We start from the raw sequence: 25106 nt of genomic DNA, 5'->3' as shown, positions 1-25106 counted from the left end.
TCTCAGCCCAGAGTGCAAGAAAACTCTTGGTTTAGGGAACTCCAACCTGACACCTTCAGTCTTTTGTTTACGTGTTTATTCTGCTATATAATTTTTCATTCATTCATTTTTGGGGAAAACACATTCCGTTTACACTTGAGTATAGTCAACAACCATTTCTGACCACCTCTGAATTTGGTTTGAGTGGTCCGATTGTAATCTGATCACAGTGTGTCCTGGGTATGTTAATGTGTTGCTTTTTATGCAGTCAAGTGAAATCTGTGTTTCGGCCACTGAAAGCGTATGTTGATGAAAGGTGTAAACAAGCGCAGCGAGGCAGAAAAGCATTCCTACTTTAGAATCCAGTTCTTTGAAAGCAGTTCATTTTTGGCTTTGGAGCAGCAGCTGCTCACTGTGTGGCTCAAGGCCTGATGCAAGAGAGAGTGCATTTGTTCTAGTACAGGCCTTTGTGAACAGTTTTGCCTTTCTACAGAAGGCAGTACAATGTTGGCAATGAATGTAAATGTCCAGAACTGTTTACGTTCAGTGTTAGTGAAACTAGTCAGCTCTCAAGCTACATATTGCTGTTTTGACTCTGACTTACATCTTACTATGATGACATTTCACTGAATGACTGCTGTCTTTGAGATTTCACTCATCTTCTGCATGATTTTTCAGGTGGTTTGAGACGCCTTCACAGGTGTTCTACCATGCGGCTACGCAGCACGGCAGCAAAGAGGTGTACCCTGGACAGTGTCTGTGGGAAGGCTGTGAACCCTTTCCACGGCAGAGACTTTCCTTCATCACACATCTACAGGCAAGATGCTTAATGACGCTTAACTGAACGGTGTCACTCAATCTTCTTGCACATAGTATATTATAGTCTCAGCAACATGTAGATGTTGAATGTGTGTCTGTCTTTAACCTCTGAAGCCCACTGTTTCATAGTGTTTGATTTTTGATTCTGCAGGACAAGCACTGCTCGAGGGAAGCCCTTATAGCTGGACTCAAACTGGAGGAACAAACACAAGGCAGCAATCCCAATACTTCCAAGTGTGTACTCGTATTCCTGTTTGCCCTTTCTTTTTGCATTTTGTTGACCAGTCACAGTCAGTCCTTTCAGATTTTATGAGACACCTAAAACGCAATGGACACAAGCAACAAACATAAGCTTAAACATGCCTGTTGAGTTTTTTTTTTTCTCTTTTTATGTGTTTTCTGGTGACATTTCTCTATTTCTCTCGATACTGTATTTTCTCTGAACACAGCTGATTCGGTTCATGACAGACTTGATAGCTGATTAGAACCAGGCGTGCTATAGCAGGCACCTGTATGTATAAGCCTTTGTAGATATTGCTGGAAGACCTGCTGTTCTTCACAGTCTAAGTCAAGACTGCACCGCTGTTCTAATGCTGCAGTATTCAACTTCAACTTAAATCCATGAAAGAGCCTCAACTGACCTACTGACCACTCTGACTCACTTTTGTTAGTTTCTTTTTACGAGAATACTGGACAATTCTGTTAAGTGTTTATATATAACCATGATACAGATGCACTAATAATTTCATTGATTTTAAGGTTTGCATCCTATAAAGCAGTGCTTGTTGTATTGTAATATTGTTTGTGATGTTTTAATTTACTAATTCAGATCAACTGTTCAACAGAGAGTTATGTCTGTTTTTAGAAATCCTTTTACTTTTCTGGAGTTCCTCCAGTGTTTGATCTATCTGGCCTGTGCGTGGGCTTCACGTGAAATTAGCAAACCATAGTACCATCTGATTAACAGCCAAGTTTAGTACACATATACATGCATATATTTAATGTGTGTGGCAGCATGTTTAAATATAGCGGATGTGCTGATGTGTTTGTGTGCTGCGTTTAGGTCTCCTCCACTGGCAGGCGGTAGTCCAGCTCCTCCCAGGCCACAGAAAGCTATAGTCAATCACCCCAGTGCGGCTCTAATGGCTCTGCGCCGCGGGTCGCGCAACCTGGTGTTCAGGGACTTCACTGTGAGTAATTCACCACACAGTATCTCATTAATATACAGTACTGTGTAAACATGTTAAGCATCTGATTAATGTATGTAAAGTCATTTATTTGGACTGTAAAAATCAGTCTATACTCTCCTTCAGGGAGTCCAGTGTTTTACAGTTAACATCCAACTTCTGCCTCAGCTAATCTGTCCTGATGGAATTTGAGTTCAGTGAAAAGTCAGAAAAGACACTTTTAACTAAAACATTAATACGTTTTTAAAAGTCAAAGAAATGTTACTTTATTTGTTTATTTTTATTTATTTCAAAATTATCTAGTACTTTAATGGCACTTCTTGCTGATCCTTGAATGCCGAAGACGTCTGCACAGTACTGTATATATGCCTGAAAATAATGTAGATACCAGTTTTGTTTCTGTTAGATTTACTTCCTTGTGTTGCTGTAACTGCAGTGGTGATGCATCAGTTTTTGTTGAGTTATCTGATGTATCAGGACTGCAGTGTGAAAAATCAGTAGTTGAGTAATTATACATATAAAAGAAAAAAAGATTCTCACATTTTGTCTCTTCCTTTTTGTAGGATGATAAAGAGGGACCAATGACCAAACATATTAGATTAACTGCTGCCTTAACGTTAAAGAACATCGCCAAGTATTCAGACTGTGGACGAAAGTAAGTGAGACTCAGAAATGTTTACCATCTTTCTGACTAGTAAATATAAATAAACCTTTTGAGGTTAAACAATCTCATAGATATGAAATCATGACCTGCTACTTTATGAAGAGCTGTTAGTTTTGCGGCTGAGCAAAGTTTCATCTGGCTTGTATACATGAAGGTAATGATGTAGATAAGAGGCTGTTCTACTGACAGATGTACCTTCAGTATGTACTCTGAAACTGACAATGCACTTTATCGTTGAACTGTTTTAAGGCCGCACTGCCCTGTCAGATTAAATATAAACCTTATGCATCGTAAACACAGGTTAATAAAACGATAAAGAGACTTTTGATGCTGTTGTAAAATGCACACCTGATATGCACTCAGTGACGACACACAAACTGAATTCTGAATTAATACACCAAATTATTAAAATCAGTCTAATGTTCTTGCAGTAATCTTTGACCATTGTGTAGCGACCATAGCCTCCTGTTAAACTGCATTACTTGGTGAATTACATGGCTCCATTGGATATTGTATTTTGGCTGCTTTTGTAAAAGCAATAAGCCACTTAAGGCCGTGTGTCCGTGGTTTTATCACAGCTGAGTAGGTTTTAGCTATTGTCCTTTGTGTCAACACCATTTAACTGTGGTAAAATAACTAAAGTGACTGCCTCTCATAGCTGATTGCTTTTCATTTACTTTGAGAGCTTCTTCTAAATGGACGCTTTGGTTATAAAATATCTTAGACTGTCTCGCTGCCAATATGTGCGGTTGGGTAAACATGTCCCTTGTGTGTCTGCAGGTTGGTGAAGCGGCATGAGAGCCACCTCTCTGTGCTGGCACTCAGCAGTATGGAGGTTTCCACCACACTCGCTAAATGCCTTTACGAACTCGCGCGCTCTCTGCAGGCTTGAGCCCAGCTGAACCCAAAAACATTGAAATGGAAAAAAGAAATTTCGTCCTGTGTCGGCACACACGGTGCCGGCGATCGCGGCCGTGGGCGATGCCTCTCCTCCCCTCTTCTCACCACTCCCTCCATTCCATTCTCTGTGCGTTGGGATTTCTGCACCGCCCCACCACCCCACACTCACTTACAAACTGCCACGGGTCTTCCACCAGCCACTCAGAAACCAGCGCACGCTCAACTCTTTCGAAACGAGCCACCTCTCCGCCCCCAGCCCGAAACAAGCCGCCTCTCCACTCCCCACCGAATGAGCACATTTTTCTGGTCCTGGAGGATGGTGGTAGGGGCAGGGGCTTCGGATTGGGTGGGAGGAGGTGTGGGAGGGGTCAGTGGATGAGGGGGTGGAGCAGGGGCAACAGAGGTGTGGCTAGATTGTTTGTTTTTTTCTTTAGAACTTGATAGCTTTGGTTTTCTTACTTGAGCCGATTATATTTTCACTTATTTATTATTGAAATAAATACCAATATGATTAAATGAGAAAAAAAAAATCTTGTAAATATTTGTGAATAAATATAAAGTAAAAAAGAGAAAAAAAAATCATCTTTCATGCCGCTGCAGCCACTGGAGAGTTCACTCTGTGGAGTATCAGAAGCATTATCTTGGTAGTTTCAGAATTCTTTTTTTTGGATCCCTGGTTACTTGTATGAGATGTGATTCTATACTCAGCAGTGGATGAATGTACTTAAACTTGTAAATATTCTACAAAGGTACTGATGCTGTAAAGTTTAGGGAGGGGGATGGGGAACAGGTTTTTTGTGGAACTGTGATTTGATTTTTTTTTTCCCTTTTTTTTTCTTTTCCATTTTTGTACTATTATTACTTGTAGAACTCATTTTGCTGGCTGAAAGAGTATGGAATAATATATCTCATGTTATTTTGTAGAAGAGCAAAAAAAAAAAACCACAAATATTGAAGGTATTTCCCCCCTCCAACATGTATCCACTATAAGCGTCACTGTACGAGCCCTCTGCCCGTACCGAATTCTTTTTGTATTTGTAAATTGGTTTAAATACATGGAGTTTTATACAGGTTTTCTCCTGTGTTATTTGCTTTCTGTGCATATGATATTTTCCTCCCTACCTTTTTTCTATCTTAATATAGTGTGGAATTTTATCGTACTATTTTTTCATTCTTAATACCATGCCACATTCCGGCTCCCTGCTTCCCAGGCTGTCCTCCCTACAGTGTGTCGTGTAACATTTATAACTGCCTGTTGTGTTAGCATCCAAGCGGGGGGCTCCCCCCTTCACCATTTCTGCAGTGTCAGTAGGGTGTGCGATATATACCTATACCTAACAGTCTGTTCTAGGTTGGCTTAATTTACTTGGGTGACTGTTTATAGTTTTTAAATAAAAGACTGAACATTTTTGCCATTGTTTGAGATGAGGGTTTTCTTTGGCGATGTTTGTTCCGCATTTTTGTGTGCCATTTATCTCCGAAGGCGAAAGGTGCTTTCCCCATTGCCCCTCACCTTTTTTCTTATTTATTTTTTGTTTGGGTCTCATTTTTGGCCTCTTCATGTTGAGAAATCTAATAAAAACTAAACGTGTAATTTGGGCGGTTTAGACTTAATTGTTGGGGAGTTCAGTACATGTGGATTCATGTTTCAGGATACTGAAGTAATCTTGTCCCTCTTTTGATGTAGACAGTTAAAATAAAAGGAACTATTTAGTACTAGGGAATACCTGTACTACATGAGTGCTGGACAACGACAGAAAATCAGTCACTTGACTGGTAGGACTGGACAAATATTCTATCATTCTAGATCAGTGTTTCTGAGGACCCTCAGCACTGCAGTCTCAGCTCTTCCTGCTTCAACACACCTTGGGGCCTTGTTAACAAAACAGACATGAATTTCATACTAAATTTGTTCCTGAGTTCTCAGCATTGGTGAGAAATTGTGCAACTGATTAATAAAAACTCAATGTTCATGAGTCACAGACCCTATTGACTACCACACTCTACCACACTCAGACTGCCAATCATACATCAAGTTCTGGTTTCATCACACATTTTCAGGTCAAATTCACTTTTTATAAATCTCTACTTACATGTCAGTTTTCACATATGATCATTATAAGATCAGATCTACATAAGAAAGTAATAAATTGGGTCTCAATCTGGATCAAGAAGGCCATGACGGTTCAGTCCTTAGAGGTGGGCCTAAGGAACACGTCAGTGACGTGACACAACTGCACAGAATGCCTCTTTCAGCTTCCTGAGGTGATCCTTGTTCACAGCAAACCTGCTGAATGCAATGCTTAATGTACAGACTGGGATAAGTCATTTCTGAAATTGTTAGTATTCCATAAAGTGATATTTTCCAGCCAGACAATCCAAAAGTCATTACTGTTTAATAAGAGGAAAAAGTAAGCCATGCTTTATGAAAAGCCTCAATAGTTTTATGCTGTAGTCATAATACACTGACTTTTCATTTCAGGTGTAAACGCAAAGACAAAGGGAAGAAAATTAATCACCAGTGAACTCAATTAATACACATATCTATAAATGTCATTACTTAACTCAGAACAGTAGTTATATCATTCATTCTTAACTAATTTTAGTCAATCTCCCAATCACAAATCTTTGAATGTTGAAGGTCTTTAAAAAGTATACAGTGAATTATGCAACTGCTTTTCACCCTTTTGAATATTAATGACACGCTCACTATAATTTTCTGTCAAGCTATTCAATGTTCAAAATATATTTTATTCTTGCACATAACAGTAAGAAGGGAAAGTTCAATCTCTACACTTCCTTTAGGACAGTATTAAACAGTACATGATAAACACTAACAAGTATTCATAAATGTACAGTTTTTACATTTCTGGCAGACACAGATGACCATTATCATCATACCCTGCACAGAATCTAAACATACTGACAGCTTTAAAATATTACTTTGTCTTATGATCCTAAAATAACTACGGGGAAAAAATCTGATCAAAACAAATACGAAGGGGTAACTGACAGCCTGTTTATTTTAGTGATGTGGGAGGTAAATAAATACAATGGTTGTGCAGTACAGCAGTTTGGGGAATTAAGCTGCATTTACACCAACAGCTCGGTTCCTATTTCACTGACAAGCTGTCCACATCCTCCCTTAAACTAATGTTCATGATCCACATACACACACAGCCAGCTCACTGAATCTCCACCAGGAATAACAGAGCCAATGCACATTTATTCAGGACTTCAAGATTCTGAAGCATAAAAAAAAGCAAAATGAAGACGAACTTTAATGCCGTTACTTCATTAAGGTCCATGGGACAAAGAGAGAGAGAGCGCGAGTGCGAGAGACAGATACAGAAGTACCACTCTGTTCATGTGATTAACCACTTACAGCTACTCCACAGATTGAAAAAATGCCTGCAATGTAATCAAACACAGCTAAAGATCTTAAAGTAAAGAGTAACCCCCATCCTACCCCTCAAGTACACATTTGCTCATGTTTACAGCAGCCACCCCCCCAACCCCCCCACCTCAAAAGAAAAAGCAATTAAAGGGCAGTTGCACTATATGAAATCCAAATTAAACAAAATATGCAATCTATAGAAAAATCTTCATTATTGTCTGCAAATATGAAAAGAAGCTCCAGTCATATCAGCCTGTGAGGCCATTTTTGGAGAAATTGCACTTGTGCGGGCGTCAGAGCAGTCTCCCTCAGTTTTTGTCCGTTTTGTTCTTGCGAACGTGCTTGTATTTGTCGACGTATGCTTTGACAAGGTTGGCCACTTTATCGGCATTAACCTCTCCACTCTTGCTGTGGCAGACCTGAAAAAAGCAAAGCTTGAAATTAGACCTTACAACAGAGACAATTCTCAGGGTTTTCTAACTGTGTTATAAATCACACTACTGCATTTCCACTATGTAAAATACTCATGGCGTGCAGGTCAAGGTTTTATGGTCACATTTCTCACATCAACAGAAAACTGCAGAGTTCTTCACTGTTCACCAGAAGAAAAACTGCAATGGTTGTTTTCTTTTCACTTAAAGGCAATATACACAGATTTGCCAGTTTATTAGTAGGGAGCCGCTTTCCTTTGGCCTGAATTCTACAATGTGCTAGCTGCACTGTTGTATGTTGTACCGAATGTTGCTGCTAATTGGACGACTGCAGTCTTGGTGAGAAGAGGGTTGAGGTCCAGGGACTATGCAGGCTGAACAAACAATGAAAACCGGCACCTCTGGGCTACACCAGTCTAAAACAGGATGCCTCCAAGGACTTGTGCCAAATTCCCATGCCTCAATCAGTGGATAAGCAATGCGAGTGTGTCCAATCAGGCAACACTTCTGTCCTCTCCTCAACTGTCCAGGTTTGATGCTCCTTTGTAGTAGGGATATGCATTCTCACTAATTTTGACATTCAAGTATCCGTAAGGGACAATGAACAGAAAAAACGTTAACTGCATGGTGAAAGGAAAAAGAAACAAAACCAACAGACTTTGGCTGAAAATATAAGCTCACCTTTTTAGGTGAAAGCACTGGTGTTGCCCAAAATAACCAAGGAAAATCTGGTTTCATGTTGATGAGTAACAGGATTCCTCCTGAACTAATAAGCTGTAAAACTAGAGCTAATCAGTACAACACTGCTGATGAGGACTCACTGTTTGCTTACAGGTGGCCAGTATGCTGAAATTAGATTGACAGCTAAATATATTTTCACTGTTTCTGGACCTGCCTAATGTCAGCTAAAGTAGTTTGCACTAGTCGCACCAGGCCGCGCAGTCTCTGCCTTCTCAGCCACTTCCTTAACAATGCATGTCCTTGGCAACGCACGCCCTTTAACACACTCGTGTTTGAGGAGCAAACTCACCACATTTTACTGTACTGTTCAACATACAATTGCCATTTGACTGACCTGTTAGTGTTTATGTTTTCTGTCTTCCCATGTTGGAACATACTAAATACCTGAATACGTGATTTCAGTATTTGATTACTAGCAACTCTAACGATTAACTGAGTACTCAAGAACCCATGCACATTTCACTGGCATCACCACCTGACATAGTCTTGATTGTTGGTATGACAACATAAGTTGTTGTAGCCCATTCAGGACAAAGTCTGAGAAGTGATACGTTCTGACATGACATTTTGCACACCGGTGTTGAATTTGGATGCGATTTCTGTGGCCGGTCTGTTTGCTGGGCAATCCTTCGACGCCCTTTGATCCACAAACTGCTTTTTGTTTTCCACACTATTCTTAGTAAGACCTTGAAATGGTTGTGCGTGAAAGGTTCAGGATGGTAGCTGTTTGAAAAAGAGACGCTTAGTGCCAAGTATGATGTCACATTCAAAGTTACCCGTTTTGCCCATTCCAAAGCTCAGTGGACCAGTAAATGATGCTAGAAACATTGGTCTGCCTTATTTGTACCACACAGTGGAGTCATGTGATATATGACAGATTATAAGGTACAACTTGTGTGAAGGTTAAGGAGGGTGCCTAATTAACTGACAACTCAAATCTATCTGCAGCCTTGAGACACTCGTGTCTACAAACAGCAATATCTATGAAATCTAGCAATTTTACTGGGAGAACTAATGCTACCCAAGACATGTTTTTTAACATCATAACCTGGACAAATAAACAGCATATTCTAATGAAGTGCACTGAAGCCTCTTTGGCAAAATGTACATGTCCAATAACATTAGAGAGCTGCTCCTAGCGTGCATATTAAACCCTGCACCAAAATGTTCTGCCTCTGCACACCATGTTTCTCCATGAGCACCAAATATTTCAGGACCTGTATGGTCCCTCAACCCACAACTCAAAGAGTGGCAGGTGTATACATCAGTGCACTTAGCCTACATACACTACATGGCCAAAAGCGTGTGGTCTTCCAAACATCACATTTGTATGAGTTCGCTGAACTGCTCACTCCAAAACAATGGCCATTAATATGGCATTAAGACATCAGACTGCCAGACAGTGAAGTGTAATTCATCTCTCCAGAGAATGCACTTCCACATGTCCAGAGACTAATAGCAGAATTCTTTACGCTACTTCATCTATGAAGCTTACAGAGAAGAGTTCTTGGGCAGACAGAAGCAGTTTAACCACATGTAATTTTTACACGATGTGTGCTTCAGCACTCTGTGGTTCCGTTCTGTGAGCTTGTTCAATCGACTTGTTGAAAAGGTGGCATTTTTTGACAGCGTCATGCTGGAATTCACTGAGCTCTTCAGTACAACCCATTCTGCTGCCAGGGTTGGCTAAAGAGACTGTATTGCTGTACATTTGATATTATGCACTTGATAGCAGTAGTTGTGGCTGAAATAGCTGAACCTAATAAATAAACAGCCTGTGCACATTCTTTTGGCCATTTAGTGTGGTTAACTCAGTTACTCAAGGACTTGCAACCTGCACATCAAACTTAACCTGCGGAGAGACAGTAAAACAAATGCTCACTTACTTTTTCTACAGCTTTGCGTACAATCTCTTTGTATTCTTCCTTGGTGATATCCTTCTTCTGATAGTATGGCTTGATGGCTGCTTTCACCTCAGTGATGGCTCTTTCCTGAATCTGTAATTTCTGTGTCAAAATTCAATGTCAGTTTGACAGAACATCTCAAAGTAAAACTAGGTTTCTGGTTTATGACTAAACATGTGCCAGTGTCCGGTAATTTAGTATACCATGATATTAAACATGCACAGCAGCGTTATTGTGGACATGCAGTTGATGCAACTTTCCAAAACAAGTTGCAGTTTTACCGTAGATTTTTAGATGAGCAGATCAGCTCTGTTTTCACAAGCTCCCACTACACTGTCATGCTCTGATTATGTGATACAAGGTTCTCAAGTTAAGTCTTACATACTGGCACATGCCTAATGATGACCTAAACAGAAACCACTTACCTTTTCTTTCTTGGAGCTGTCTGCATGGGCTTTGCTGTGAGACGGGGGTTGAGTAGTGGAAGATGGCTGGGCTACACTTGGTGTGCTAGTAGGCTGAGCCTGCAATGGTGCTGCCTTGTTTGCTGTCACTTTCAAGGGGACTTTTGCTGGCACAGCGAAACTTGTAATGACCTGGTGAAAAGCACACACACATTCAAATCCTGCACAGTGCCCAACAGCCATTTTATTGCAGTCCAGCAGGACCATGTAACATTATGCTATGCCTTTACCACCACAACAAAAATGAGGCAGAAACAAAAAAAAGTCTGGAAATAAAGAACAACAATAGATGCATAACCAACCTGAGGGAGGCTTTCAGCAGGCAGAACAGTGAGGCTGCCCTGCTGTACAGGGGGAGGTGGTGGAGGGGGCGGTGGCAGACTCTGCACAGCTATGGAGGGTATCGGTAGAGGAGGTCCTGGCGGATGCAGGTGTACAGGTATCTGTGGGGGCATGGCAAACGGAGGGGGCTGAAGACCGACAGTAGGGACTCGTGGTCCCAGCGGCCCCATTGGGTAGCGCAAGACTCCCAGCGCATTGACCTGGTGGGGCATTACAGCAGGTGGGGCTGGCACTGCTTCATTAGGTAGATGGGTACTTGGCTCACTCTGTGGAGGATCTGAAATAAAAGTTTCAATTATGTGAACATGACTTTACGTACACATAATAATGGACAGCAAAACTAATGCAGCTATCCTGACCAGTATTGGGTACCACAGACTTTGCGAATATTAAAAGTATTGACTGAACCTTGCTGCTAATATTTAAGTGGCCAAAACCTTTTTTTTGCCTAATGCGACACAGATCAGAGCTGTGGGGAGTCACATCTTATCTTTTTAAATCAGATCTCAGCCACTTTTATATGTACTTCTAGATCAGCTATATGCCTGATTTGTGACCATGCGACCTTAATGATATGTCAGTGATTACAGACAACTTCATTCTCATAAGAACACATGTGATCAAGTAAGCTAATACACTCAATCTTTTGAATAGCATTATACATAAACGCAACAAATAAATAAATAAATACATTTCTTTCAAATACACACCTGTTTGTTTGGAGAAACCAGCTGCTGGCTGGTCCTCCTCTTGTCTATTCCAGATGCTGCCACCTGTCCCAGGCCCTCGTTCTCTTCGTGAGTAGTAGTTCTGTACATCAGCAGGCAGTGTTCGGCGCACTGCCCAGCTGGAAGCAGAAGACCATCCTGACCGATCCAATGGTGTATCAGAGCTCTCAGGCTCCTTCCTTTTTCCTCCAGGTCTGTTCTCATTAAAGCGACTGTAGGAGTCACTCCCTGCATTATTTGTCATCCCTGAGAAAGAGTTACGCTGCCCACCCCGACCACGTCCACCGCCACGCCCATGTTCAGAGTTCCAGCCTCCTCGAGTCCAAGAGTCTGCAGGAGTGTCAGAATTCTCCTCCAAACGCTGCTCACGCTCCCTGCTGTCAGCATTCCCCCACGACCTTTCCTTCACCCAGTGAGGATTTTCGGACTGACCTCTGTCTGGCGAGGTCTCATGGAAGTTGCCGTTGCCCGAGTTGGGCTCTCTTGCTGAAAACTGATTCTGTCTTTCTGGATTGTTCCTCCAGTTGGAATTGCGGTAAGTACGCGCTCCCCGCCAGCCTTCACCTCCCCAAGAATCTCTTTTCCGTGGTGACTGTGCCCCTTGATCAATGCGTTCTGGAGACAGACTTCTGCGGTTTGGCCTGTTTCTTGACCTGGAGCGTGATCTCGAGCGACTTCTAGAACGACTGCGAGAACGCCTCCGGCTTCGCCGGTCTCTGCTGCGATTCCGCCTGGAGCTACCTCGGTCGTTTTCATGCTCACGGCCTCGACCCCTGGGCGGTGAGCTTGCATTACGACTGCGATCACGATCCCTTGACCGGGATCTCCGTGACCCTTCCCCTCTAGACTCCCTCTTAGGGGACCAAGTAGTTGTGGGCGAGTGGAAACGAGATTTGCGCTGCCGGCCATCTCTCCTGTCTGAGCCTCGCTGGTCTTTTGAAGGCTCAGACTTGGGCTCGTGTGCCTGGTCCTTCTGTTCTCTGTCCTGACTGGAGTTTTGATCAGCAGTAGAGATCTGAGGTGCAAGAGCAACACTATTACTCTCAGAACCCTCAGGAAGAAGGGAAGTGTTGTCTGAGCCAGGTGAGTCACAATCCATAGGAATGGAATCAGTGTTATCTTGATGACCACTTATGTCCAAAGAACTCTCTTGCTTTGTCTCTGAAGTCACTTGAAGTTCCTGATCTTTTACAGAACAGTTTTCAACTGTATGTTCAGATGAGCAGCTGCCAGATGGAGGAAGTTTGCAAACCTCATCTGTTACACTGTCACATCCATCTGGCTCTTCTGGAGCTTCAGATTCTGGTTTCTGATCAGTTATATTGTCTGATGAGCTCACTGCTGCAGTAGTCAAATCATCCTGAGGTTGGGCAGTTAAACTGTCAGAGGTGTCACTAGATTCCGCTACCTTTATCTGCTCTGCACAGAAAGAAGAGAGATGGTCTTCCTTTTCAACAGATGGTTCTCTCTCAGGTTCTGCTGGTTCCATCTCAGGTGCCTCCTCTTCAGAACAATCCAGCTTCTCTTGAGAGGATATCTGATTGTCCTGACTGTCGTCATTCTCTGTCTTTGTTTCCTCATCACTCTGTTTGAAGAGAGGTGAGTCAGGTTCACTCTCTATGGGATTCAGCAGATCTTCAGTGTCCTTTTCCAACTCATCTCCACTATGATCAACAGAATCTGAGCCTACATCCATATCTACTCCTACATCTCCTTGACAGGGACTCGCTTTTGCCTCCTCATCAGTCCCCATTTCATGTGACTCTTCCACAACAACAGCCATTTCCACTTGACTTCCCTGTCCAGCTTCCTCTTCTTTCTCTTTGTCCTCTTCCTCACTTTCAACTACTGCTTGTCGAGCAGGCTTCTTTTTTGAGCCTCCTTTCCTTTTGCCAGGTTTCTGTTTTCCAGCCTGCTTTTCTCTGCTTGTGGAAGCATGCATGTCACTTGATGCACTGCCAGTAGGAGAGGAGGAGTCAGGGTCTGACTGTGACTGCTGAGAGTGAGTGGATAAAGGCTCCTCATTCACACCTTTTCTCTTTCTGGATGCGCGCTGAGATGCAACGTTCTTTTCTTGATTGGTAGAGTTTTTGGATCCAGATCCTCTCGTACCCTTTCTTCCCTCACCTTTGGAACATGTGACTGCACAAACCTTTCCATAAAGAACTGGGAGATGCAAAACAAGTAATGAATTACCTTAAAGGTTACCAACCAATTCAGTGTTCAAAATTAAATGTCACCTTCTACTCTACTATGCTGTGATATGTTGGTCAGGGAGAAAGACTGCCATTACATAAGGGCACGTTTCATAGAACTTACCTGAGATACCAGATCTCAGTGGACATGGAGAGGTAGATGGTATGACGTGGGGCTGCTGAGGAAGTGCATGAGCACGAGGGCAGTGTCTGGAAAGAATGCTGATTCCAGAAAGTAAGACAGTGAGTAACTTAATAAATATAATGAATTACAAAGCTACTTAAATAAGACTCTGATTAATACTAATCGTACTTTGGAAAAATGTTATTAGACACTCTGGTTGGCTATAACTGATAATCATGTAAGTCTGATGCTCAAACAAAAAAAGGTATTACATATAACTGAGGGGTGTGAGTGGTTTTTCACCTTGCCGGGTGTGTAGATGAAGTGAGTACAGGAACATGCAGCCAATGATGCTCCATCATATTTCTCCGACACAGTCTCCATTCCTCGTCTACTGGCTCCTCCTCGGACACTATAGACTCTGTGCTGCAGAGCGATATCAACAACGATTAGAGCATTCATTTTAAAAGGACTGTTTAAACAAAAGCCACTGAAAACATCACTGGTCTTGTAATTCAAAAATTAGTACCTTGAACTTCTGTGAACAAGTTAACACATTTCAATTGAAGAAATTGGTCATTACTAGTTTACAAACACTACAAGCTCGCTTACTGGACAGGGACTAGAGTATAGCCAGGCATGGAGAAAATTGTCTATTCAATGAAAATTTCCATTTAAAATCCTGAAGTATCCAGGACTAGGACTAGACTTAATTCCCTGTTGAAAAGTGTGTAGACACCTATTCTTGGAATATTTCTTCTGAAATCAAGGGTATTAACAGGGAGTTTGTAACCCATTTACTGCAGTAACGGCCTCTATTCTTCTTGAAAGGCTTCACACTAGATATTAGATTTGAATGTACTCAGCAACAAGAGTTCAGTGAGGTCAAGTACTGATGTTAGATTTGTGATCGATGATCTGGATCAAAAACAACTCATTTCAAAAGTATATGATGGTGTTTTATCACTCCAACGACCGCAATTCAACTGCTCCACAGGGTGGAGACCCTGTGCTATAAGCTGAAGAGGGGTAAAATCTAAAAAACAATGTCCAGGTTTGGTGCTCATTAAACCAAGTTACATTTCAGATAAAAGCACTTTCTGAACTGCAATCCTACCTATATTACAGCATTATAAAGCTCAAGAAATCCATTTTATTGAGAGTGGGCAAAAGAGGGGATGATTTGATATTTTCAAGCCATATTTTTGTGGTGTTTAATCACTGTCAAACACTGCCAGTTAGTTTCTACCACCAGTCCGCTTTGTCATTGCAGTTTGCCTATGCTGTAATAAATCTTGTGACTATTTGACAAAAATGTATTCAATAGGGGTGGGAATCTTTAGGCACCTCACGATTCGATTACGATTCAGAGGGCTGCGATGCGATTTTAAAACGATTATCGATGCATCTTTTTTCTCTATACATGTTTTCTATCTTCCCACTGTCTAAGGACTTGGTAGTTTTAAAGCAAAGTATTTGTAATAATCCATAATGTAAATGCATTATGGATCATTACAAATACTTTGCTTTAAATATCTAAAATATCTTTTATTAATAAATCAAATGGAAGTGATGTGGCAAGTGAACTAGAAGGCTCTCACTCAGAGACGCTGCTGCCACTCATCTGCGATAAAATGCGCTGTTGCCCTGAAATAAGATCCAGTGGCAATGGGTGTCCACACAGTACGTTACAGCCACCCTTTTGGTCTCGTTGTAGAGAGTGGGGGGGTATTTTCGAGACTGGACGCTGAATCTCGGCTCCAAAGTGTGCAGCATAACGCAAAAGCCCTGGTTCTCAACGACTGAGAACAGACAGCAGGTCACATAGCCCGGAGGTCTGGCCTCGCCAGTAGCGAATGAAAAAACAGAAATTAAGACGAACATTTGGAGGACTTATTCGCATTTATAAGCAGCGCGGTTGGTTAAACCTGCTGAGAGACTGTCTTTCTCTAAAAAGTTGCGAAAATTAACTCGCTTCTCTTTCGTATTTTCCCGTTCCACCTTAAATGGTGCAGCAGTTACATTCGGCGCCTAAGGCAGAATTTAAGGTGGAACGGGAAAATTAGAATGAGAAACTGGCGAATGAGAAGCGACTTCAGCCTCGTAAAACAGCCGAAAGCTGAGACATTTTACAAGAAACTCTTCTAGTTTTGAAGAAAAGTTTTCTGGTGGAGACGGGAGGAAAGCGGCTATAGCTAAAGCTTAAAGCAGAGCGAAGGAAATCTGTGCTCTCGTTTAGATTTTTAGCCCATACTAGGACATTATCACACACTGAGACACACTGGGCATTAAATGTTGTGGCTCCCAAGGTGGGTTGACTTCGTTGAAAGGCAAAATGGCTCTTCTTATCATTTGTGTTGTGACTCCTGACCTAACCTGGCTTTTAATGCAGAGGGAGCCGGTCGGATTTCTCGCTCCTCCAGTAGTGTTTTTGTTATGTGCCGCCACAGACTGTCCGGGCGCTGCACTTCCCCACTTCCAGTTCAGCCTTTTGCGTTCCGTCAACATTACGTTATAAATTAAATATTTAGAAAATCGATTTTTGACGTTGAATGAATCGATTCAGAATCGTTCAGGTCCGCATCGCGATGCATCTAAGAATTGAGTTTTTCCCGCACCCATAGTATTCAATAAAACAAACAAAAAAAGTGTCAAATCATTTCAAAAATGTGTTTTTTTTGTGATAAACACTCCAGCAATTAGTGGACTTACTAGTTGGTCTCTTTGACACTCACGTTACTTTAAAACTCCAGCATTATTTAGCTGTAAAAGATGTGTTGCTGCTAGTGATGCATCGACACCTTTTTTCCCCCCCAAACAGACTAGGAGTACACATTTTTCAGTACTCGCCGATACCATACTGAGTAACATACTTATACTTAAGTCGTTGTTAGTATAAATGAGTGTAATGTACCTTGACAATTAAATCATGAAAGTCTAGCTGATTTTAAATGACATGCATAAGCTAACTATGCTACATTAGTTACCTTGGATTGAGTAGCGCTGCAGTGGAGAAGAGTGGGTGAGTTCCCACTCTTTTTTTCTTGTCAGAAAATTGTTTCTGTACGGCTTTAAGTAAAGTTAAAGGAATCACGTTTGAGGCTAACGCATCCGAGGAGCTCACTTGTGGAGTTTTACGACTGAAGCATTTTGTTTGGCTGGTTGAGCTGTAACTAAAACGTCCTCTAAATCCTGATACACACTGTGTGATTTTAAAACTCTTATTCTTTGGTGATTCACACCATATATTTGAACAGACTATCATGTATGGACAAAGCCTGCAATTTACATACTCACACTGTATGAAAACGCTTGGTCTATGCTAGGTAAAAGAACACTCAGTCCATGAACAATTTCAAATAAAGCTGTTTTATACAGCTTTATTTGAAACACGCTGCGCACCGACTACTGAACATAGAGAAACAGAACAGCGCTGCTAACACTGTGCACTGAAGCTAAAAGTCAGGTGGTGAAGTACTTGGTAGGACAATACAGTCTCTCTACAGCCTATATTACAAAGATCAGTAACACTTCTCTGTGTGATCAGACTCTCCTTCACTGACAGCCTGCGTCGTTTATTCATTAGAGCGGCGATGTACACTCATCTTACTTCACAGGTATCAGCAGGTATCGGAATATTGGTATCAGTGATTTTTTACGAGTAAATGAGCACAGCGTCAGCCCCATACCGATATCAATGCATCCCTAGTTGTTGCACCTCTTTTATAGCTGAAACAGCTGGAAATCTTGTTGTTAATGTTAGTCAACCTAATGCCTTACCTGTCTAGCTGTCTTTGTCATTGTGTTTTAGTTACTTCAAAATTAGTAGTTATGTTGTCCCGCTGTTGTAGAATACTTACATGATTTGGGTCAGCATGTTGAGTGTCGCCCCCTGCTGGGCTAAGAGCCCAGGCTGAACATTTTGAGTAAGCAGCTGTGAGTGGCATCTCTCACCTTTCATCTGTACAGAGAATTAAATGGACTATTTTGCAACATACATTCATGGATGGAAATATCTTTAAACTGATAAAATAAATCAAAATAAAACAATGGAAATAGTGTCAGAAAGAGCTCGAACAAACCTTTTTCTTCTTCTGGGCCGAAGAATCAGTATCACCTGCTGGTAGCCAACATGTACAATTAACTGCATTTTAGTAAACATAACTTTACTGAAAAAACATTTTGTTTGTAGTTTTTGAATAAACATTGTCACCATTCTTCAAGACCTGTGATCAGTTTGAAATTCTTGCAATTAAATGAAGTACATACGTATTTGACGTTTCAGCGTAGGCTTAGCATAGGCTCTTTTCCCCTCCTTTTCTCCCATTTTTGTGGTCTCCTCCCTATAGTCAACAATATTAATCAGCTAAAATGCACAAGCACACTTGACATTTATTCAGGGAACTGTATCACTGTAGCACATAAGAAAACCAGTTAATATGAAAGGGGAAAAACGCACACAAAAAGAAAAAACTTACTTTGAAAATCCTCTCACTGTTTCACCATTTTCACGGCTGCATATATCAGTGTTTGATATGCTTGATATTTTCACAGGAATCTGTAGACAGAGGATAGGTCCATTAGGCCATGACAAGTAGCAGGAGAGGAATAATCCCCTCTGATAAAGACAGACCTGTAGAGAATGTCTGACCTTGATGAATCCCAGCACAGGGTCCTGTCTGCAGACTGCACTAAAAGGCCTCCGGTCCACTGGGCAGACTTGCACCATCTGTGCCATGTCAGACATGGTAACGGCAAAACAGTAATCATGATAATTGGGTTTGTGATGTGAAAATGAATGCAGAGATGCAGAGACAGCAACATTAGACATAAAATAATCAAGTAATATTGGACTTATAAAGTCTTTACATGAACTACAAGTCTCAAGTATTGTACAAAGGTGTACTAACAAACATGACATACTGAGACAAATTAAATGTGAGACTAGTTGTATTTGTTCTGTATGCCAGTATAAGCGAGGCAGACCTGAGACCAGCGCACAATGCAGTTGAAACAGTAGATGTGGCTGCAGCTGTCAGGCACAGCACGTTCTGCAGGCCTGGGGACGTTCAGACAGATAGGACAGCGCTGGTTTTCCTCATCTTCGGACCCATCCTCTACACCCTGCGCACCTAACGATGCAGAGCACAACAGGTTAAAGGGGAACTCTCAATTTTGAAACATTTTTTGCATAATTCTCCTGCTGTGATGTAAACAAAGTCATTCAGGGCTGATGTGATGCAAAATGGTTCATTGTAGAGAAAGTTACAGACTCAGATTTCTTCACAGTGGTGGTGATAGGAACCAGGGGTCACCGTGTTTACAACACGCATACAGCCATTTTATTTATTATCCAAAACCAACTGCAAACCTACACGTGTCTTCTGAATTTTTATATGCAATGTTGCTGACGCCCTGCATGTATTCCTCCACCATGAGTGGAATTAACAAGACGTTTTAGGCCGAAATTTCGTCACAAAACTATCGTGAAACAATGTCTCAGGCATCAGGTAGGCTATTCATAAACAATTCATGTAGTAACTTTTTGTGTGGGAACTTAGAGGTGGACGTCTGGTTCTTATCACCACCACCGTGTACAATTCTGACTCCGTGTAAAAGTTTCTCTAGAACAGAGCAATTTACACCAAACCTCTCTGAATGTTTACATATTAACCGTTTAATTATACGAATGTTGAAAAAATCTTGGAATTCCCTTCAAAGCTTCTCTTAAATATTAAACACTTAAGGCTGCACTAAGTAAGATTTTTTTTTTTCTTTCTTAAACTGAAAGAAGTAGCATTACTGAGTCAGGAAGGGAAAAAACATGTTAAAATATGGTGTCTGTGCATTGATTTTTTTTCAGTTAGCCAGATAACTTAAGCTCAAACATGAGACTGTCCAAAAAGAGAAGAGTTGATGGGCTTTCTAATTTGGCAATCCTTACTTTGTGCCTAAATTCTCTAGCTTCATTTAAAAATCTTGATTTGTAAAAGATCTCCCTGATCTTGTAATTATTTAAAAAATAAATGACTGGACATCATGGCCACATATCATAATGTAGAAAAGACATTATTTTAACTCTAGCTTGGTTAATCAGATTCTCAATAGTGCATATCTTCTGAAATACTTAAACTATGCAACTTTTCAAAAGCAATCCAGAAAACATAAAACAACAAAAATAGTAGAGATGCACCGACAGGGGAACTCTGGACCGATGCTAAGATCTCACATCTTTTTAATGGAAATCTAAGATGACGCTGATACATAAACACATATAAAATGCAGAAATTAGGACTAGATCAAGGTGAAGGATTACAGAGAAATATAACGTTTACACATACAGAAAAATTATGAAACACATTTCAGTGCAGTAGCCCAGGGGCCCCTAAACATTCAGCTCTTCCAGAGTACAAAAAATTTATCATGAAATATCGATTTGAAATAGTAATCAAAGATAATATTTTTAAGCCAATTTTCTGCTAATAGTGATTGAATCCCGATATCAATGTGCATCCCTACAAATTAGGTGATACCTTTTTCAAGTTAATTAAGAAGAGAATTAAGAAAAAACACACCTAAATATGATCTATCAGAATAAATATATCTGATATGTGGGCAGATATAAAAACTGGTTACTGCCTTTCTCTCAGACTACAGAGGATAATCACACTCACCCTTTCTGGGCCCTACAGGCATCTTTGGCTCAGTGTATCTGCTGCTCCCAGGCTCAGTTTGCTCTGAAATGACAACTAAATCATTAATCAGTAAAGCTGAACAACAGGTTTAGAGAAATTAAACAATATGAAGTCTCAGTTTCCTTATCGTTGTTGTTATCTCCAGAAGAGTGTCAGAATTAATTTGAAGACCATAAATTTGAAATGAGACTGCTTGTAACAGTGTATCTGAGCGATGATGGAAACTGAGAAACACCAATTCACTGATTTGTAAATTGTCCTTAAACAGAATAAAGTCATATTTTCTGATGAGAAACTCGCAGACTCTGGACAATAGATGTTACATGTAACGTGATCTTTCATCTTTTCTGTCAGAACAAAACAGTAAACCCAGTGTTAAATGTGAAAAAAATATACTTGATGCACTTCTATGTGATCCATGTGCTTTTTAATATAGCGAAGACAAAGCTGAACGCATATTTTCTCAACCTTGATTATCTATGCCTTCATTTTCTGTGTGGTGGTCGTATCTTCCAACAAACACAGCATGGAGTGAAACTGTACTTACTAGTTAACCACCGTCTTATGAGCACCTGAACAAAGCAAAATACTCTCCAAATGCGTAACTATCAAATATATAGTTAAAGCTAATCTAAATGTTAAAATAATGGCTATGGTCTGATAAATTCTGACATTTCATCCTGACACCCACAGTCCTGGGATTTATTAAGGTCAGTTAATCTTTTTTTTTCCCACTGGATGAAAGTAATCTATGGATTTAGATTATGCTGTGCAAAAAAAAAGTTCTCTAAAATATATAACCATGGGGAGCTGTGGAGTAACACATTTGGTTTTCAGATAGATGCTTTCCCCTCCTGAACTAAAAATATATAGCTGGACCTTTGGGGAGAAAGTCTGCCAAAAGAAGCATACTACCCCAGGAATACTGTTTACTTGGATTTTAGACACTAAATTTGTTGTATTATTCTGCATCCATTATTTGCACTTTTCAATCTGTTGCATTTATTAATTAGTTAAATACTTACAGAAAGAAAATAAATTACTTTTGTTTATTATGAATATCACTTGTGCTGTAATTTCCATCATTATTATTATAATCCACATAATAATAAGAATAACTTAAATAATAAGCTAAAGTAACACGGTATTTCTTCCAGACTAGATGTTTCTATTTAACTGTGATTCATCATAACTTATTATCATAAAGTGGAATCATTAACACAAACTGATCAGTGAGCTTTAACATAAAATGAAACCTTTATTGTTGAACCTCAGCGTAATAAATTTAAGGAATACAAAGACTATTTTTTATTTTGTGCTATAAAAACAACAAATAGGTGCTGCACTGTATCTCATAACTGTGTGTTGGTTTATGCTTCATTCTTCTGCGCACGACAAACTCACACAGATATGGTTTCATTCAGAAAACTGAAGCTCTTCTTAAGAGGGGCTTTTTGCCCTCATGGGTTCAGTTCAGAACATCAGTGAAACAGGACAAGGCATGATCTTCACTGCAGAACACAACACATGACCCACCTATCCGCCATTCTCCCTTTACAACAGACAAAGTCTAAAACTTTTCATCCAGATATCCATAATAAACACGAACAGATGAGTGAGTCTCAACTCCACACAGTCCTGGCGACGCTGCCAGCACTGAGAGCGTTAACGGTCACTCTTACTGGTCCCAGTGTGGTGAATTTCTGGAGAAGTTCAACAAATGTGGAACATTCATTCCTGAACTCCACTAAACTCTGGGCTTGGCTGAGTTCTAGTTAAAGACGCAGGAAAACAAACTCCAGTCTGAAAACACACATCAGTTTGTTTAGCTAGGTTAGCTAGCTAAGCTAGCTGCTAAGCTGGTGGTAGTCGCTTAGCTAAGTTTACTGTTTACAGGAACAGCCCGACACTTGTATTAAAAGAACAACCAATACTTGGTTTAACTGCGGCATTTGTTAACAAAATGAATAAATGAAAAACACCGCTGCTCGTGTTGCTTTTGTGGGAGTATTTAAACTTTGCACTGGTTGCCACATATCAACATGACCTTTTACCTCCGCCGCTAGGCCCGAGCCTCACCACCACAGACTCGGCACTCTCCTGAGGCTAAAGCTGGGACAGTCCGCCAGGACAGCGCTCGGCCAGCGCCAGCTGCACACCGGTCATCTCCAACACAACGATTAACTAACGCTGCTTACCCCCGAGGTACACCTGGCCGAGTTTAGCGACACCGAAGGACCGAGAAACAGGAGACTGTCTGCGTCGAGAGCGGACTGGAAGCTAACGCTAAGTCGGCTAAAGCCTCGTCGCCCGTCAGTGTGCTGAGCTGGGCGAGTATCGGCGGTCAGGCTGCAGACTCGGCTGGCTCTGCTAAACTCTGCTACTAAACCTCCACACTTAAGTGCGATGAGCTCGGACACGTCTGCCGAGAGTGGGTGGTTTCTGGAGCCGGCGGTGTTGGCTGGCATTTACAGCCCTATTTTAAAGTGAGCTAACTTTTAAAGTCGCTAGCCGAGGACACTTTTTATCCGCTCGCTAGCAGCGGGTTAGCGGCGCTCTCTCTCGTCGTCAGCAGCCGCCGCAGCTCGCTCTTACCTCGGTACCTTCAGCCTCGGGCTCCGCCTGTTACAGCCAACTCACTCCCGCTCCGTTAAAGCAGCATGCGGTCCGCCACACTGCACCAGGGTCCGCTTGAACGCATGGAGCCGTGCGGCGCTCAGTAGCTACGGGTTTAAAACCTTCCTAGCCACATGTGGGTCAGCTAGCTGTAGGTGTGTGTCTCTGCCGCAGGGGGGCGCTGCAGGAGTCTGCGGGGGGTGATGGGAGAATCGTGCGTCATCACGTCAGAACGGTTTTGATCAGAGCCGGTTTGAGGGGAGTGCCGTGTTCACCTGACTTTCCGCTATATCAGAAACATCACTGCAAACCGCCAGAGGGCGCCCGCGAGCGAGTCCTCAATTAATGGGAGTGAATGGAGCTAAAGGGCTGAAAACAACAGTTAAACTCCACTTATCCAGGACCGTCCTTTAGTCTTACAAAGTAGGAGGAGGTACTTCACTGAAAAAGGAAAGGAAAAATGCTCTCTTTTCCACAGCAAATGGGTTTTACTCAGTAGCAGTAAAGCTAACCAGTCAGCACTCAGTAGCATTATAGCGTTAATGATACCAAGTGCTGATTTGTTAGCTTTAATGATACCGAGTGCTGATTGGTTGGCAGTAATGATAACAAGTTCCTATTGGTTAGCATTACTGCTACTGAGTGTTGATTGATTGGCATTAATGATACAGAGCCCTGATTGGTTGGCATTAATGATACAGAGTACTGATTGGTTGGCATTAACGATACCAAGTGCTGATTGGTTGGCATTAATGATACAGAGTACTGATTGGTTGGCATTAATGGTACAGAGTACTGATTGGTTGGCATTAATGATACCAAGTGCTGATTGGTTGGTGTTAACAATACCAAGTGCTGATTGGTTGACGTTAACGATACCAAGTGCTGATTGGTTAGCATTAATGATACAGAGCCCTGATTGGTTGGCATTAATGATACAGAGTACTGATTGGTTGGCATTAGTGCTGCTGAGTTTTGCTTGGTTGGCGAGCGGAGCAGCTGAAGCGGTCCTGGCTCACTGATGTCAGGAACACAGGGCCTACATGAGGGGCTGTTATAAAGTCCTATAACTGGAGCTCAAAAGCAGTCAAAATATAACAACAGCCTGCTGTTATGTTACAGCAGTGTTTTATGCTGTTCTGTGCTCAGGAAATAAATGCAATCTTCTATATAAAATGTTTGAGGATTTACGAGCTGACTTTTTGCTCAAATGCTCCATATTCACCCATTTATGTTGGACTCGCTCAGGAACGCCCTCTAGTGTTTGGCAAACCCAGAAGACTCCGCTCTACACGTCGGCTGAGTCCTAAACTAAAGGCTGCTGTCTCGACGCCTTGCGGCCTGCGCTGTCTCATTAGTCAGTGCCTTAGAAGGCGGTGTTGTTTACCGTGTCAGTGCTGGTGTTTTCTGATGTTTTTTGTAAGACACAGAGGATTTGGGGCAGCGAAATACACATCTACATTACCTTCAAAAACGGTCGAACGGAGGAACGTCAGCAGACGGACAAACACGAGATCCAGACATGAGCGGCTGCTTCAGAAAACCGTCGCAACGTCTTTTACGTTTCACAGACGGCCGTTTTGCAGCGCGCGCTCATTATTACATCAGCGAAAAAGTCTCTTTCTCTCGACCAATGGAAAGGCTGCAGAGACTGTGTAATGTAGCTGTGTCCCATGTATATGTTTATGAAGAGTTTTTGTTGTTCATCAGGTCTGTTCTTAGACGGTGATGGGAATATAATTCTACGTTGTTACTACTCAAATATTTCTGGGAAATTATTTGGAAAGTTTGTACATTACTTGAGTATCATTGAAACTGAACGCTGATGCTTTGCTTGATTACATGTCCATGGGAAAACACATTTTCCTTTAGACCTTCAGAGAACTCGGTTGAGCGCATGTGTATTTCAATATATTGATT

The 25106-nt window shown here is 41.5% G+C and overlaps 2 protein-coding genes across 4 annotated transcripts in view; one reads left to right on the top strand and one right to left on the bottom strand.

The window, feature by feature from the left end:
• The window catches only part of arid2 (AT rich interactive domain 2 (ARID, RFX-like)), a 30922-nt gene extending 25953 nt beyond the window's left edge, over positions 1-4969 (top strand). The window contains exons 17-21 of one of the 2 annotated variants that reach the window (XM_036576647.1): positions 658-796; positions 950-1032; positions 1862-1988; positions 2549-2640; positions 3430-4969. In XM_036576647.1, coding sequence (XP_036432540.1) covers positions 658-796; positions 950-1032; positions 1862-1988; positions 2549-2640; positions 3430-3541 — 553 coding nt within the window. In that variant the 3' untranslated portion in view covers positions 3542-4969. The remainder of the gene's footprint in view (positions 1-657; positions 797-949; positions 1033-1861; positions 1989-2548; positions 2641-3429) is intronic. The other variant, XM_036576648.1, reaches the window with a different exon arrangement.
• A 1310-nt stretch (positions 4970-6279) lies between these two features.
• scaf11 (SR-related CTD-associated factor 11) lies at positions 6280-23354 on the bottom strand. Of its 2 annotated transcripts, none has more exons than XM_036576649.1 (15): positions 23166-23354; positions 20550-20612; positions 18862-19007; positions 18527-18604; positions 18354-18433; positions 18145-18218; positions 17958-17995; positions 17736-17836; positions 14179-14301; positions 13876-13973; positions 11539-13722; positions 10789-11105; positions 10448-10618; positions 10005-10124; positions 6280-7365 (listed from the first exon to the last, which is right to left on the bottom strand). In XM_036576649.1, the coding sequence occupies exons 2-15, from the start codon at positions 20569-20571 to the stop codon at positions 7255-7257; spliced, it is 3663 nt and encodes a 1220-aa protein (XP_036432542.1). In that variant the 5' UTR covers positions 20572-20612; positions 23166-23354; the 3' UTR covers positions 6280-7254. The 2 variants fall into 2 exon arrangements, with proteins under 2 accessions (XP_036432542.1, XP_036432543.1); XM_036576650.1 differs by having other exon boundaries at positions 17958-17992.
• Between the last annotated feature and the right edge of the window lie 1752 nt (positions 23355-25106).

This window comes from Colossoma macropomum, unplaced genomic scaffold, assembly GCF_904425465.1.
Source record: "Colossoma macropomum unplaced genomic scaffold, Colossoma_macropomum, whole genome shotgun sequence".
NCBI lineage: Eukaryota > Metazoa > Chordata > Actinopteri > Characiformes > Serrasalmidae > Colossoma > Colossoma macropomum.
The sequence above is the reverse complement of the archived record's forward strand: the minus strand, read 5'-3'. Positions and strand labels throughout refer to the sequence as shown.

Excerpts from the sequence above, each read along its gene's own strand:
- scaf11 (XM_036576649.1), bottom strand. The coding sequence starts at position 20,571 with ATGCCTGTAGGGCCCAGAAAGG. Across the intron at positions 18,434-18,526 it reads CTGTGCTGGGATTCATCAAG|ATTCCTGTGAAAATATCAAG; the intron begins GTCAGACATTCT and ends CTCTGTCTACAG. Across the intron at positions 13,974-14,178 it reads TCATCTACACACCCGGCAAG|CATTCTTTCCAGACACTGCC; the intron begins GTGAAAAACCAC and ends TTCTGGAATCAG.